Source organism: Urocampus carinirostris, chromosome 6 (assembly GCF_059441175.1).
Source record: "Urocampus carinirostris isolate Australia breed hairy pipefish chromosome 6, RoL_Ucar_1.0, whole genome shotgun sequence".
NCBI lineage: Eukaryota > Metazoa > Chordata > Actinopteri > Syngnathiformes > Syngnathidae > Urocampus > Urocampus carinirostris.
The window spans coordinates 10985896-11002059 of NC_142354.1; the positions used below are offsets into that span (position 1 = coordinate 10985896).

Below are 16164 nucleotides of genomic sequence, written 5' to 3' on the forward strand. Positions count from 1 at the left end.
ATAGAGAAAAAATAGCCTTAGTGTAAAATATAGCATGAGGGCTTTTTGAACTCAATTGGCCCTTGTTAAAAATACTAAATAGAGAAAATATTTAACTTTGTGTAATATTTGACCACTAGATGGCACTGTTGTCAAACAGGAACAAAAGCTAGTGCCACAGAACCCAGCATAATAACAATTTTAACGATTTTTTTTGCAGGACTTTTCTTACGATGACCCCAAACTGGAGTTTAACGTGGACGCCCCAAATGGCGTGGTCATGGAGGGTTACCTCTTCAAAAGAGCCAGCAATGCATTTAAAACCTGGAACAGGTAATGAGGGACCGCTCATGAGTTTTCAAGTTTTTTTCTTTTTATTTTATGTTTATTTTATTTTTTAGGAGCTCGGTGTATAAATCTGGGGGCTGGGAACCTATGGCTCTTTATATGAGTACATATGATAAAATACTATTTGTGCAAATCACACTGTTGCATCTCTATCTATCTATCTATCTATCTATCTATCTATCTATCTATCTATCTATCTATCTATCTATCTATCTATCTATCTATCTATCTATCTATCTATCTATCTATCTATCTATCTATCTATCTATCTATCTATCTATCTATCTATCTATCTATCACTCAATCATGTTTGCATTTATCTTAAGCTTCCTTCTCCTACACACTATCAAACTCTTACCAAGGCACTCAGTCCTCTCTGCAGAGTAAGCCACCAAAGCAGTGTCATCTGCAAACAGCTGACCTACCTGCAACCCACCCTCACACACTAAACCTGGTCTCTCTGCTCCTATACGCATCCTGCGGACAACTCTATCCGTATATGAATAAGTCGACATGACACACTCTCGCCTCAAGCCCACTCTAACTGGAAACCACTCGCTCATATCCTCATATTCCATATTTCATATTCCAATTCTGGTAGACTCATATCGGGTCTGGTACGTGCATAGCTGAAGGTACTCTGAATGTGCATACTGTTAGGTCAAATATATAAAGGGCAAATTTTGACCTACATTTTACAGTCAAAGTGTCACACCCTGGTTTGGTTGTACATCGTTAAAAAAAACTTTATAGCCCATTAAATAATGGATGTTAACTGTTGAGAAACTTTATGATAAAAACCTACACAACAAACTGTAACTACCCACAACTCTAGTCAAGCACACACACTATACAACACAGCAGGCTCCTATCTCTTGCTCACACGCACACACTGCGCTGAAAGGAGATACTGTACACCTGAAAACTTTTCATTTGCAGGTTTGTGTGACACATTTACAAAAGAACTCTGCTAGCACCTTGTTTTTATTATTTACAATGGCTCTCTCTCAAAAAATCGACATATTTTCTATTTTGGCTTTTTTGGTCGAAAAGGTTCCCGACCCCTGGTATTACTCAATAAAGTTAATTCATTAATAGTTAAATATTCCAACTACTGACTACTGAGTACTTTCAATCATGTTTTGGGGTTCCAATACAATTTAATGAATGCAGAGTATTATGTATTTGTTTTTTTCTCATATAATACTCAAGCTGATTTACTAATACCCTTTTCTCCATGCAAGGCGATGGTTTTCCATCCAGAACAGCCAGCTGGTGTACCAAAAGAAACTCAAGGTGCTTGTTTTCACTTACTGTAGAGAACCGGGATACAACATGAATACATTCTGAGGTGAATCGTATAGTGGAGAATAGATATATATGGTCATTAGCTTATGCATTTCGAATCCCCGGTGACACAAATGAATGTATTCAAATAGCAATATTGTTCATTATATTTCATATACTCGTACGTGATTAAATTAGATTTAAAATGAATTTACATATGAAGGAAAAAATGATGTGATTCGAGCTGGTACAGTGGGGTAACAGGTGGATGCAGGGAAGGATGGAGAAAGTGGATTAAAATTAAAACTGGTTTTAAAAGATTACCTTACTTTAACCAGCTCATTTTTCAATTACAGTCCCACTCATCGAGTGATTAGTAGAGTAACAACTTGGCGAGGGTAGCTATTCGTGTACCTTCTTCATATTCCTTGATTATTGCAAGCTTCTTTTCCATGATTATCATGTTTTTGCTTCTCCATTAAGCATCACTGCAAGTCACGGAATACATAGCGGATACAGTACAAAAGATATATTATTGTATTACAGATTGTCTCAGTCTTATGAAGCCAACAAGATTTTGGACTGAATGAAGGGAAAGGCATTGTGGGAAATAGTTCAACATGTTTACATTTTCTTGGATTTGTGACATAAAGCATTAGTAGACCTGGAGTTTATTTGATGTGGACCAATAACAGACAGGTATCTTAGAGATGTAATCCATTATATGCAAAAATACTGCAAAGTTGTATCCCGGGGTCTACTCTGTGGGAAACCGGCTTTATTATTGGACTAAAATAATAATCTGGTGCAACAACAGGACTCTTTGACGGTGGTGGTGGAGGACTTGAGGTTATGCTCCGTCAAGCCTTGTGAAGATAACGAGAGACGATTCTGCTTCGAGGTGGTCTCTCCATCCAAGTGAGTGTCCTTTAACTTCAAAATGAGTCTCAATTAAACTATATAGCGACCCCTACTGGTGTAGAAATACTTTATTCATATACATAGAACACTGTTGAGTCAAATAAGAAGCAAAACCACACATCTTATAAACATAATATTTACAAGAACAAAATATATATCTTTATACTACACAACCTGACATAGGCGACCATCTTGCAACAACGGAAGCCCAATTTGTTAGGAACCAGAACAGAATCAGGACCCAAACGTGTGACGTTCTCACACAAGCCTTTTATTTTTTATGGGAAATGGGGAGTCATGCACGTTAGGCAACCGGTCTGGCGTGGAAGGACAGGAATCCAGAGGCCGACGAGATTGATATGAATTGCGCGAGTTGATATCGGACAGATGGGGTCAATACCGGACAGGAAGGGACAGACAGAATAGATAATGAATCAGGATATCGAAAATAAACAGGACAAACCAGACGGGAACAAAACTGGAGAGAATAATAAACAGGACAAAAATAGACGGAAACTAAACAGGAAACGGATATTAAACAGGACAAAAAAAACGGGAACAATACCGTACAGGAAATACCAACAGGGACAGGACCGAGTCGAAACCCACTTCTCGCGAAGCAGAAGTTTGTTGACGAGCTGACAATGGAAGCGTGAAAGCGCTGAGCTTAAAAAGGCGGAAAGCAAATCTGTTAATGGGCCGCAGCTGTCGCCACACGGGCAGGGCCAATTCGGCGCCATGGCAACCGTGACACAAATGACCGTTTTCCAAAGCTAGCTAATCCTGGTGCTTCTTTTAAATGAAATGAAATGAAATGATCTGCATTTATATAGCGCTTTTCAAGTCAAGACTTCCCAAAGCGCTTTACAGTGTGCCTCACATTTCCCAATAGCGGCCGTGCAGCCATGTAAGGCGCTAACCAGCTTATTGGGGGCATTAGGGGTTCAGTGTCTTACCCAAGGACACTTCGACATGTAACACGGAGGAGCCGGATTCGAAATGCGATCTCTTGATCCCAAGACGAGCGCTCTACCTTCTGAGCCACTGCCACAGCTGATTCCTGCATGTGATGGTCACTAAAGCCCTGAGACTCAGCCATCTTTCACTTTTTTTCGCTGTTTTCTTCTCTATCCACTCATCTTTGCCACTTCGTTGCAAACTATGGCTCGCCGCTAGCTGCTATCGTTATTTATAATATACATTATTTTATTACTGAACTATTCATTCAGTATACTATTTTATACACGGTTTTATCTTACTTAAAGTCAAATATACTTGTTTCAAAATCTGACTTCAGTGTTTGAGGGCAAACTATGAGAGAAGGATGTCATAAAAAATGCCTATGCTTCGGAATGTGTCTTTGGTTTCTGTTTGTTTCGATAACAATGACTTATCAAGTCAAGTCAAGTCATTTTTATTTGTTTAGCCCTAAATCACGAAGAGTCTCAAAGGGCTTCACAGTTTTTTACACTATATTACACAGACTATTTTTCAGCCGACGAGAAGAGTAGGTTATTCAAATGCTATGGAGTAGACGTGAGTTTTAAGCTTAGATTTAAACATTTCCACTGAGGTTGCAGATCGGATCTCAGGGGGAAGAGCATTCCACAGCACCGGTGCCCGGATGGAGAACGCTCTCGAACCAGCAGAACACTTCTTTGCTCTTGGGATCACCAGAAGACCGGCACTCTCAGATCGTAGGCTTCGGACCGGGACATAGGGGGAAATCAGATCTGAAAGATAAGAGGGAGCAAGTCCATGTATGAGTTTGTATAATACTAAGAGAACCTTGAAATCACAACTTAGGCTAACTGGGAGCCAATGCAGGTTAGTCAAAATCGGTGTTATGTGACCGTACTTTTTTGTCCTAGTTAAAAACCTCGCTGCAGCATTTTGTACCAGCTGAAGAGACTTGATTCTAGACTTCGGGAGACCAGAGAGTGGTGCATTACAGTAATCGAGACGGGAGGTAACAAACGCATGAATTATAATTTCCGCATCCGACTGAGACAGTATTGAACGGATTTTAGCAATGTTACGAAGATGGAAGAAAGCGGTTCTAGTAATTTTCTTTACATGCCTTTCAAAGGATAGATCAGGGTCAAATATGACACCTAAATTTTTAACTGAGTCACTCTGTGTGATGTGACATTTGTCAATGTTCACAGCAGTTTTTGAGAATAAGTCACGGCATTTAGATGGACCAATGACTAACATTTCGGTCTTTTCAGAGTTAAGACGCAAGAAATTGAGTGACATCCACTCTTTTATCTCAATGAGGCAGGCCTCCAAATTTCCACAGTTTAGTGTGGGAGATTCCTCCAATGGAAGATATAGTTGAGTGTCGTCTGCGTAGCAGTGGAAGCTGATATTGTACTTGCGAATAATATCACCTAATGGAAGCATGTAAATGCTGAAAAGAAGGGGGCCAAGCACTGAACCCTGCGGAACACCACGGGTAACATTAAAGGGCTCAGATGTCATTTCGCCATATTTAACACAGTGCATCCTATCTGAGAGGTAGGATCTGAACCACGAGAGGACGGTTCCTGAGAGACCAATCCGTTTTTCCAACCGTTCTAGTAGGAAATTGTGGTGCACTGTGTCAAAAGCAGCACTAAGATCCAGCAGCAGCAAAAGTGATGAAGCGCCAGAATCTATTGCCAGTAGGAGATCATTTCACCTCGCAGTATTTCAACTCTTACTTCTAAAATACATTTTTATATACCAAAATACAAAATTAATTAAGAATAATTCCCTTAATAAATAATACAATCGAAATGTACAAAAAAACATATTTACATACTGGAAAAATACTAAAAAACAATTTTTTGATTTATTAAAATATGAAAAAACTAAGAAAAATAATAACAATAATTAGAATTTTTGTAAAAGTAAAAAATAAGTCATATATGACTCATAAAAAATAAATGAAATAGTCATCTTTTCTCTATTTAAAGAATTATGCCTAAAATAAATTGGACAACAAGAAATATTCTAATGACCTTCTAAAGAAACAATCTAAATGATTATAAATAAAAATGTTAAATAAATTATACATGTAATAGAATATTATTAATAATGAGAATTATCAATAATGATATATACAATAGAATAGATGGATATTAGACATCTAATTATATATATTAGTCTTTGTTGTGAAAACACATTTTTCTTAGCTTAGCCAGTATTTTTTTCTGTTGGCTGAATATTTTAAGTATATTTTTCCCAAGAATCATGCCTAAAATAATTTTAATAATAAAAAATATTTATTTTTTATTTTTAATGACTATTAATTAGTTATGGATAAATAATTACAATTAGAAAATACAAAATAAATCATATATAAAATCAAAATATCAATTATGAAAATAAAATCATGCAGGATATATTTAAATTTTCTAAAGAATTATAAATAAAAATGATTAAAATAAATAACTCAGTTATGTGTAATTCAGTACATTAAAAATGCATAACAATCTATTTAATTAGATCTGTCACGGTAGCCATGGCACCATATTGGCCCCGCCCGTGTGTCACGGTTGCCATGGCACCCAATTGGCCCTGCTCGTGTGGCGCCAGCTGCAGTTTGTTGACAGATTGGCTCCCTGTCAATATTTAAACTCTGTCCTGTCAGTCCCCTTTTGTGAGTCCGTCTGCGAATCTCCGTTTTTCGCCCGTCCTGTGTTTTTGCTCCTGTTTTTCTCCCGCTGCGATCTGTTTGATCTCGACCACGTCTGTTCTCCCGTCCCAAATAACGACCCATTTTCTGATATCGACCTCGTCTTCTCTCTTTCTCAACCTTTCTTTGTCTTGCTTTTTTTCTCTCTTTTTTGCGCTTTCATTATCTCTTTCTTTTTCATTTTCCTACCCCCTTCTCTCTCTCTGTGTTTCTCTCTTTCTGTGTATTTCTTTCTCTTGCTCCCGTCATTGCTTTCTTTCTCGCGACCAGCGATCTACGGATCGTGTGTACTCCCAATAAAACTGTGAGAAACGTCACGCGAGTGGGTCCTGTCTCCATTCGGGTCCTGACATATTACATGTCGAAGTGTCCTTGGGTAAGACACTGAACCCCAAATACCCCCAATATGCAGGTTAGCGCCTTACATGGCTGCACGGCCGCTATTGGGAAATGTGAAGCACACTGTAAAGCGCTTTGGGAAGTCTTGACTTGAAAAGCGCTCTATAAATGCAGATCATTTCATTTCATATCTATAAGTGTCAGTTTTGAAAATAAAATTTTCTTGCAGGAGGTATTTTTTTCTGTCTTTAAATCATTTTTTGCTTCAATTAGATTGGGAAGAAAGAGTTTTTTAAATGACAGTTCAATATAGCTGAAGAATTATAAATAATAAATATAATACTAGTTTTGGTAAATAAATGGGTAGGTACAGTTTCTTGTGTAGGTTTTTATCATAAATATAGTTTAGGTTATAGTTTCAAATCTAAGTTGCGAAAATTACCATAAATTTTGTACTCACAAAAAAAGAATATTTGCAAATCCGGTCTATAAGGTGCACCGGAATATAAGGCGCATCCTTAAATTAATTGCATATTTTAGTTTTTAGATGCGGCTTTTAGTCCAGAAAATACATATTTTTTTCTTGCAGGAGTTGCATGCTGCAGGCCGAGTCGGAAAAACTGCGTCAGGCCTGGATCCAGGCCGTGCAAGCGAGCATCGCTTCCGCCTACAAAGACATCGCCGACAACTACTACATCGAGGTACGATTCCGATTTTTTATTCTCGACGATCGGTGCTCATTCCTTTCGATTTTCAGCGTTTGGACCGAACGGCCTCGCCCTCCACCAGCAGCATCGATTCGGCGAGCGAACCGCGAGACAGAGGGGAGAGGGCAGAAAAGGCGGTCCGGGCGGGGGGCGAAGGCCTCCTGCAGAGGGTGCAGAACCTGCCTGGAAACGAAGTTTGCTGTGACTGTGGCCAGAGCGCCCCCTGCTGGGCATCCATCAACCTCGGGGTGCTGCTGTGCATCGAGTGTTCGGGGATTCACAGGTTGGAATTCACACGTATACGGGATTAGAAAGTCTTCCCTCGCTCAGGGCACCAATATATCTGAAAAATACATTTTTAAATATGCATATGGGTAAGTCATGAGGGTTGCAATACCAGCAACCCCCACTGGATGGCAGAAATAACACAAAAAAACACAGAAACCCCCCATGAAAAAAACCGAATAAAATGAAAAGATATAAGTCATATAATATGATGTAAATATACACATGAATTAAATCATTCCAACTACCTAAAATGATTCAGCTTCTTTTGTCACAACCAGAACGGAATCACGACCAAGATGCGTAATGTTAACCACAAATTTATTAAGATGAAGAGGAAAGGCAGCGCCCGCGATCCGGTGCTCGCTGACAGGATCTGAACGAGTTCCGAATGCGGAAGTGAATATTCCGGAGTGGGAGATCGTGGTGTCGAAGACGGAAAAAACAGGTCGATAGCCGGGACAGGAGGGTAAAACGTGGTCGGGATCAAAAACGGGCCGTAAGCCAGGACGGGAGAGCAAAACGTGGTCGGGATCAAAAACGGGTCGTAAGCCAGGACGGGAGAGCAAAGCGTGGTCGGAGTCAAAAAACAGGTCGTAACCAGAGACAAACAGGGAAATCAGGAACTGACGGGTGGAAAACAGGTGCAAAAAGCGGGACCAGCGAGAGTCAAAGCCAAAGTGCTTGCCTTGTTGAAACAGAGGTTTGCTGATGGACTGACAACAAGCGAGTGAAGAGACAGGGCTTAAAAAAGGACGGGGAACCAATCAGGAAGCCGGCACAGGTGATGCTAATCAGCCATCATGAATTTGAATATATATTTTTTCATTTTGTTTATTTAATTACTGTACTATATAATTACTAGTATACTTTGACTAAATAAGAAAATTATACCAAAAAAGAGAAAAATAATGTTGAATTATATACAATTTTACATATAAATACTATAAAAGAATTTGAATAACCCAAACTAATTTTGGTCATTTTATTTGTTTTAAAATTTAAAATCTGCGAAGGAGTGAACCGGCGATGAATGAAGCACCACTGGGGGCTCTGATTGGCTCCCTGTCCCTATTTAAACCCTGTCTTGTCACTCTCCTATTGTGAGTCTGTCTGCGAACCTCTGTTGATTCAAGGCAAGCCTTTTTTGACCCTGACTCCTGCCTGTCCCGTTTTTGCTCCCGTATGTCTCCAGCTACGACCTGTTTTGACCACGTCTGCTCCCCGTCCCGGCTTGCGAACCATTTTTGATCCCGACTACGTCTACTCTCCCGTTCTGGCTCGTTTCCGACCCCGACCACGTTTTTGCTCTCCCGTCCTGGCTTACGACCTTTTTTTCCGTCCCTGACACAGCCATCGCTCGCTCGGATCACAATCGCAACCTTTCTTCTTTCTTTCAATAAAACTGGTGGTAAGTTTACACAACTGGGTCCTGATTCTGTTCTGGCCATGACACTCTCTGTTCATATGAAAACATACAATTAAACTTTTCATATTAATTTTAAAAACGTAATGGCTGCATTTACCTGCCATGGAAGGGAGATATTAATTCGACTCTTTTAATGATAATTTTCTCTCACTTTCATTTAATTCAAGTTAGGTGTTTTCTTGTCCTTTTCAGGAGTCTTGGCGTCCATTGCTCCAAAGTCCGATCGCTGACTCTTGACTCATGGGAGCCTGAACTCCTCAAGGTGAGACAGTCATTATTTTAAGGGTTTCAAGTCCACTTAAAAAAACAAAAGATTTACCGTGTTTTCCTGATTATAAGGGACAAAAAATTGGCCAGGAATTTGGAAGTGCGCCGTATAACCCGGTGGATAAGATTGGAAACGCATTCTGTATTTATATGTGTGCGTGACTTCACAAGGTTTTACGGTATACTACCATATTTGTGCAAAATCGAACAACATTGCTGACCAAAACAACGGGAATTGAACATGGGTCCCGCCAGTGAGAGAGCAAACACTTCCTGTTTTAATTTCTGGCACTGTGAGCAAAAATCAAATGCCTTTTCGAATGTCACCTGTATCACCAGTGGTCTAATGCAGGGGTCTCCAACCTTTTTCAAGCTGAGAGCTACTTTTTGTTACTAATTAGCACAAATGGTACCCTGTTTGATATGAAAAAAGTTATTATTTTGTTGTTACTAAGTTATTACCAGGTTAAATACTGGAAGTGGGGTTAAATAGACTCAGTTATACACTAAAAACATTTTTATTAGTAAATCACAATAACCCAGCAGTGGTGGGATATTTTCAGACCAAGTTCGCAGGCACCTGAGGTGGCCTAAAGGGGGAACCGTGGTGGCCTCGGGCACCATGTTTAAGACCGTTGGACTAATGGTTTTGGCGGTCTCACATCCGGGACCTGGGTTCGATTCCCATTGCACACGTTTTGCAAGTAGGCCTGTGCAAAATGTACAACGGTTATTCATGTATAAATACGGTGGACCAGAGGTCTCCAACTTGGTACCTGCGGGCACCAGGTGGTCTTATGTTCAACTGAGGTGCCCGCGGACCGGACAATACCTCACCAGCCCTGGGTCATTGTGCTTTTTCTAGTAAATTTATGTTTTTAGTGGTTGATTGAGTCTATTTAACTCCACTTCCAATAATTAACCTGATAATAACATAGTAGCTTGATAAGTTGTTATTTTAGAAATGCAAATAAAACTCATTGATTAACTTCTGGAAAGAGAAGTCAAACATTTACAACTCTTTCACAGTGTCTAAAAAACAAAGCGTTTCTTTAGTTTATAAGATGTATTCTTGTTGTCAGGTTAGGGTTGAAACATTATGTAGTTGTTCTATCTACAGCACATGTGAACATCTCCTCTGAGTCATTTTACTTTTATGTTATGTTCAGTTAGAACAAGTGAGATATTCCAATGTGTATCCCACTTTGTATTTCTTTCATGTTTTTGTCCTGTCAGAGCTTTTTAGTTTTGCAACATTATACAGTTCTTCCATCCACGTGTAAGTGTCCCATGAGTCCGCTTCCTTTCATGTTCTGTTAAGTTAGAAGCAGTTGGTATTCCAACATGTCCTGCGTGGTCCTTGTTCAAGTTTTTTTGGTGCAAGCCGGTTTCTATTCCAACATACCCTGCGTCTTCCTCCTTTCATGTTTTGTTCATTAAGATCTCGTCAGTTTTCGAGATTATGTAGCAGGAATTTGATGTCCAAACTGTGGAGGAGTAGCGTTTGTGTCTTTAAATTCTGAAGATCTTCAGGGGCACGTTGCTATCGGCCTTCTCCAGCTAAAGGCATCGAAGCCAAATTTGCCACGCGGTTGGCGAAACCATGATAACTTCCCCCATTTTTTTGTTCGCAGCTGATGTGCGAACTAGGCAACACTGTGATCAACCACATTTACGAAGGAGCCCGCGAGGATCTCGGGGCCAAGAAGCCGGCTCCTTCGAGCACCAGGTGAGTCTTCCGTCCTCTTCTCTCTCCTTACGTCGTCATGACGACCGCCTCCTCGGTTTCAGGCAGGAGAAGGAATCCTGGATCAAGTCCAAATACGTCGAAAAGCGCTTCCTGAAGAAGATGAGCGGCTGCGAGGCGCTGGCGGAAGGAGGCAGGAAGTCCGGACCCTGGACCGGCAAGAAGTGCCGGCGACACAACGGCTCGGCGAGGGCTCCCAACAAAGCCCGGAGGAAGTACCATCGCTACGAGCCGGGCAGCGCCTCACCCGCCAATCTCTCGGCAGGTAGGGAGGACGGTGGCCATTTTGTGACCAGCCGAGGCGACTCTTTGATTTATCTGTCGGCTTTCGGCAGCGGCCGCCGCCAAGTTCCGCCGAGATTCCCTCTTCTGTCCGGATGAACTGGACTCGCTCTTCTCCTACTTCGACACGGGCTCGGGGCCTCGCAGTAAGTCCGCTTGGAAGCACATGTTTTTTATAAGTATCATTATTTGTTCTCATACTTAATATTGTTATTAAAATTGGTTCTATGTATGAAAGGAAGGAAGGAAGGAAGGAAGGAAGGAAGGAAGGAAGGAAGGAAGGAAGGAAGGAAGGAAGGAAGGAAGGAAGGAAGGAAGGAAGGAAGGAAGGAAGGAAGGAAGGACAAAAGAAAGGCATGCAGGAAGGAAACAATTAAGGAAGGAAGCAAATAACGTACAAAGAAAGGAAGGGGGCAAGGCAGGAAGGAAAGAAGAAGGGAAGGAAGGAAGGAAACAAATAAGGAAGAAGGCAGGAAGGAAGGAAGCAAATAAGATAGGAAGGAAGGAAGCAAGGAATGCAGGAAGGAAAGAAAATAATAAGGAAGGAAGGAAAAATAAAGAGAGGAAGAAACTGAGGATGGAAAAGGAAAGGTGGAAGGAAACGGAGGGAACTGAGAAAAGAAGGACGGAACTAAGGAAGGTAAAAAAGAAACTAGAAAAAATGCAAAGATGGAAAGAAACAAACAAGGTAGAGGGAGAAACCAAAGAATGAAAGAATTAAGGAAAGCAAGAAGGGACAGAGTAAAGAAGGGAGCTAAGGGCGGATTATAAGGTAGGGCATACAGAAGGAAGGCAACAAGGAAAAAAGGAACTAATGGGAGGAAAGATGGATCAAAGGAGGAAGTAAGCAAAGAAATAAGGAGGAAAAAAAGGACAGGGGGGATGGAAGGAGAAGGGAGACAGCTAAGATAGGAGGGAATCTAAGAAAAGAAGTAATAAATGAAGCAAAGAAAGGAAGAAAGCAAAGGTGGGACAGAGGGAGGGAGGAAAGCAAAGAGGTGAGGAAGGAACCAAAGAATGAAGTTTGGAAATAAGGAAGCAAGAAAGGTATGATAGAAGAAACTGATGGAAGGAAAGAAGGAAACAAAGGAGGAGCTAAGTAAAAAAAGAAGGAAGAAAAGAAAAGGGACAGGGGGTTGGAAGGGGAAGGGAAGCAGCTAAGATAGGAAAGAAGCTAAGGAGGGAATCTAAGGAAAGAAGTAATAAATGAAGCAGAGAAAGGAAGAAAGCAAAGGTGGGCCAGAGGGAGGGAGAAAAATAAGGAGGTGAGGAAGGAACCAAAGACTGAAAATTAGAAATAAGGAATCAAGGAAGGTATGATAGAAGAACGGAACTATGGAAGGAAATACCAGGAAAAGGAATGAAGCACGGAAGAAAATAACCAGGGAGGACCAAACTAAGAAAGAAAAAACTAAGGAAGGAAAAAAGAAGTGGGGACAGTAATAAGGGAAGGAATCAAGAAGGGATAGAGGAACTAAGAAAGGAAGAACCTAACTAAGAAAGGTAAAAAAAACAAAGTCAAAAGCAAAGAGAAAAAGAAGGAGGAAGGTAAAGAAGCAAAGAAGGAAGGGAGGAAAGAAGTATAGAAAGAAAAAAGAAGTAAGGAATAAACTAAGGAAGAAAGGAGGGAACTTAGAAAGGTAATGATGGAATTGTGAGGGATGGAGCCCTCTTTTACCTCCGGCATGTCATCAAATTCTTAATAGTTAAATGATAAATTTTAATCGATTTTATTGATTACTTGTTGCAGCCCTAATAAAAGTCTTAAAGATGAGGAAAAAAAGACTCAGCTGTTCTAAACAAATGAGCAAAATCCTTTTTTTTTCTCCTTTGAACTCGAATTAACGTGTCCGGGGTTTGGCGTTTTTTCGGCCCGGCAGGCCTGAGCAGCGACAGCGGCCTCGGGGGGAGCACGGACGGCAGCACCGACATCCTGGTCTTCGGTTCCGTCGTGGACAGCGTCACCGAAGAAGAAGGTAAGCGCTCCGAATGGTCCCGGAAGTTCTGGGAACGAACCGTATTTCCTGGCCCCCAGAGGAAGAATCGGAAGAGTCATCCGGCGGCGAAGTGGAGCCGGAGCAGGAGGTCCCCTGGGACCCCCGGGAACTCCACCCCGGGGCCCTCCTCCTGCGCTCCTCCCGCCTCCACAACCTCCCTCTCATGGCCGAGGCCTTGGCCCACGGGGCCGACGTTCACGCTTCCGGAGAGGAGGACGACGGAAAGACCCCCCTCATTCAGGCTGTCCTAGGGGTAAGGACCCTATTTAAACAAAATTTTGAATATACTGTACGAGAAGAAAATCTCCAGGCCAAACTACTGTAAATTGCGGACGACAAGCCTCTACTTTTTCCTACATCTCACTTCGCTCTTGGTAGAAAAAAACACTCTCTCGGGGGCCGGACTAGTAGATTATGAGAGAGAGAGAGAAAGAGAGAGAGATAGAAAGATCGATCGATAAATATGAAAGGAAATACCTATAAAAGGAAGAGAGAGGGGCAGAAGGGCAGAGAGAAAAGAAAAAGAGAGGGATAGAGCAAAAGAAGAAAGAAATATAAATTGAGAGAGAGAGAGAGGGTGAGAGAGAGAGAGAGAGAGGAGAGAGACAGACAGACAGAGACAGACAGATAAAAAAGAGCGAGAGAGAGAGAGAAAAAATAGGATAAAGCAGAAAGAGAAACAAAAAGAAAGAGGGAAAGAAAGAAAAAAATGTGAGAGAAAGCTAGACAGATAAAAAGAGTCAGAGAAAGAAAGTGGATGGGAGGAAGGAAGGAAGAGAGTAAAAGAGAGAGGAGTAAAATAGTGATACAGAAGAGTAAGATAACTAGATAGAAAGAGAAAGGAGGAGAAAGACTAAAAGAGAGAAAAGAGAGAGGGGAAAGAGAAAGGGGGGAAGAGAGCTAGAAAGAGTAAGATAGAGGGATAGAAAGAGATTGGGGAGAAAGACAGGAAGAGTTCAAAGAAAGAGTGAGGGGCAGAAAGACAGAGAGAAAAGAAAAAGGGAGAGAAAGAGCAAAAAAAAAAAAGAAATAGAAATTGAGAGAGAGAAAGTGACAGAGAGAGAAAGGCAGTAAAATGAGAGAGACCCAAAAATAGATAGATAAACAAGCAGGCGAATCCAATCCAAGTTCATTGACAAACACTTGGATTTTTTTTTATTGTTTTCTATTACAGAATATTCTGTTGTTTCTGCACTATTCTCCTAACTGTCCAAAACTCCAATGTTTGAATATAGAGGAAGAAATTCAAAATGTCTTTTAGGAATCGGGAAACAATCGTCCGATTCATCGGTTACAAAAATAATAGTTATTGAAGCCCTACTTTTAAGTCTGCGGCTTGAAATCCGATGCGGCTTATAGAAAGACATGGTTGAGTTTCGGGCGGCTTTTAATCGGGTGCGCTCTGTCGTCAGGAATTTACGGCAACGGTATCTTGGTTTTGTTCCGGACCTCATTCGGGATGTTCTTCCTTGGCAGGGTTCTTTAATCGCTTGCGAGTTCCTGCTTCAGAACGGGGCCGACGTCAACCAGAGGGACATGAGAGGCAGGGGCCCGCTGCATCACGCCACCTACTTGGGGCACACCGGGTACGACGGGGCGCTCGCTATGAGGAGGTTTTAGCCTGTATACCTAAGTCTCAGTCTTCTCAGCCTGGAAGACATTGCAATGCTCTAGCGCAGGGGTCAGAGTGCTACTTTCAAATGTCCTTGTAAATAGGTGTGCCACACCAAGATTAATAACTCGCACAACAACTTTTTTTTTTTATATCCAACAGAGCTGTCGTTTTACACCAGTCCAAATATACAACATGGATAGACATTGAAATTATATAACTGAACAATTTATCTTCCGCTATTCTTGTTCATCAATCGATTAAAAAATGAACGTGAAAAACAAGTGGAAAGGCCTGTAGCCATCCATGACAAGAATTCACCAGAATCAACCATTCTTCATCAACTATAAACTACAATCAAAAAACAAGTCATATGGTCAGCTACTATATAATTCATCAATGATATCTTATTGCAGAAAAAAAATCAATATTTGAAATAACAGCAGCAAGGCAGAAGGCCCCTTGAAAATTAGTGCAACAGAAATAACAGCTGATTTGGTTGCAGATATTAAATGTTTTTCCGTGCTTTGCTTTGCAGTGAGCAATTTTATGACTTGCTTCAGTGGTGGTGTTTTAGCGGTGACAAAGGTTTTCAGGGTCTGTGTAAAAATTGTCTAGAACCACAACAGGATCAGGACCCAATCGCGTGACGTTCTGAGACAAGCCTTTATTTTACGGGAAATGGGGAGTCATGCACTTTAGGCAGCCGGTCTGGCGTGGAAAGACAGGAAGCCAGAGACCGCCGAGATTGATTCCAATTGCCCGAGTTGATACCGGACAGATTGGGTCGATACAGGACAGGATGGGACAGACAAGATGGGTAACGAATCAGGATATCGAAAATAAACAGGAGAAACTAGACGGGAACAAAAACTGGAGAAAATAACAAACAGGACTCTACAAATAAAAATGACTTGACTTGATAGCAGCAAGCAGGAAATTTAGCGCTATGCACCTGGCAGCTGTGATCTCGTTGCATACAATGTTTCACAATGTTGATATCAATGACAATAAAGACATTTCTCATTCTAATTTAGAGGTACAATTGATGCGTTTTTTCTCTTTTTAGGCAGGTGTGCTTGTTTTTGAAGAGAGGGGCGTCACAGACTGAAGTAGACGAGCAAGGATACGATCCGCTCAGCATCGCCGTGCAGGCCGCCAATGCCGATATCGTCACACTGTGAGTGGGGTGGATGTAGAAGTGTTGCGGTTCTTTTTTTCTTTTCTTATTTTTAAATTAAAAACAATTCAAAAGAAACAAACAAAAAAAAAATAGACAAAA

At 41.1% G+C, this 16164-nt stretch overlaps 1 protein-coding gene across 1 annotated transcript in view; it reads left to right on the forward strand.

Moving 5' to 3' along the window:
• acap3b (ArfGAP with coiled-coil, ankyrin repeat and PH domains 3b) overlaps nucleotides 1-16164 on the forward strand; it is a 101674-nt gene that overhangs the window by 77256 nt on the left and 8254 nt on the right. Inside the window, exons 11-23 of the mRNA XM_088337852.1 lie at nucleotides 200-312; nucleotides 1572-1623; nucleotides 2432-2532; nucleotides 7146-7257; nucleotides 7314-7546; nucleotides 9170-9239; nucleotides 10879-10973; nucleotides 11036-11256; nucleotides 11327-11419; nucleotides 13145-13249; nucleotides 13309-13523; nucleotides 14747-14856; nucleotides 15952-16062. Of these exons, the coding sequence (XP_088193978.1) occupies nucleotides 200-312; nucleotides 1572-1623; nucleotides 2432-2532; nucleotides 7146-7257; nucleotides 7314-7546; nucleotides 9170-9239; nucleotides 10879-10973; nucleotides 11036-11256; nucleotides 11327-11419; nucleotides 13145-13249; nucleotides 13309-13523; nucleotides 14747-14856; nucleotides 15952-16062 (1631 nt within the window). The remainder of the gene's footprint in view (nucleotides 1-199; nucleotides 313-1571; nucleotides 1624-2431; nucleotides 2533-7145; nucleotides 7258-7313; nucleotides 7547-9169; nucleotides 9240-10878; nucleotides 10974-11035; nucleotides 11257-11326; nucleotides 11420-13144; nucleotides 13250-13308; nucleotides 13524-14746; nucleotides 14857-15951; nucleotides 16063-16164) is intronic.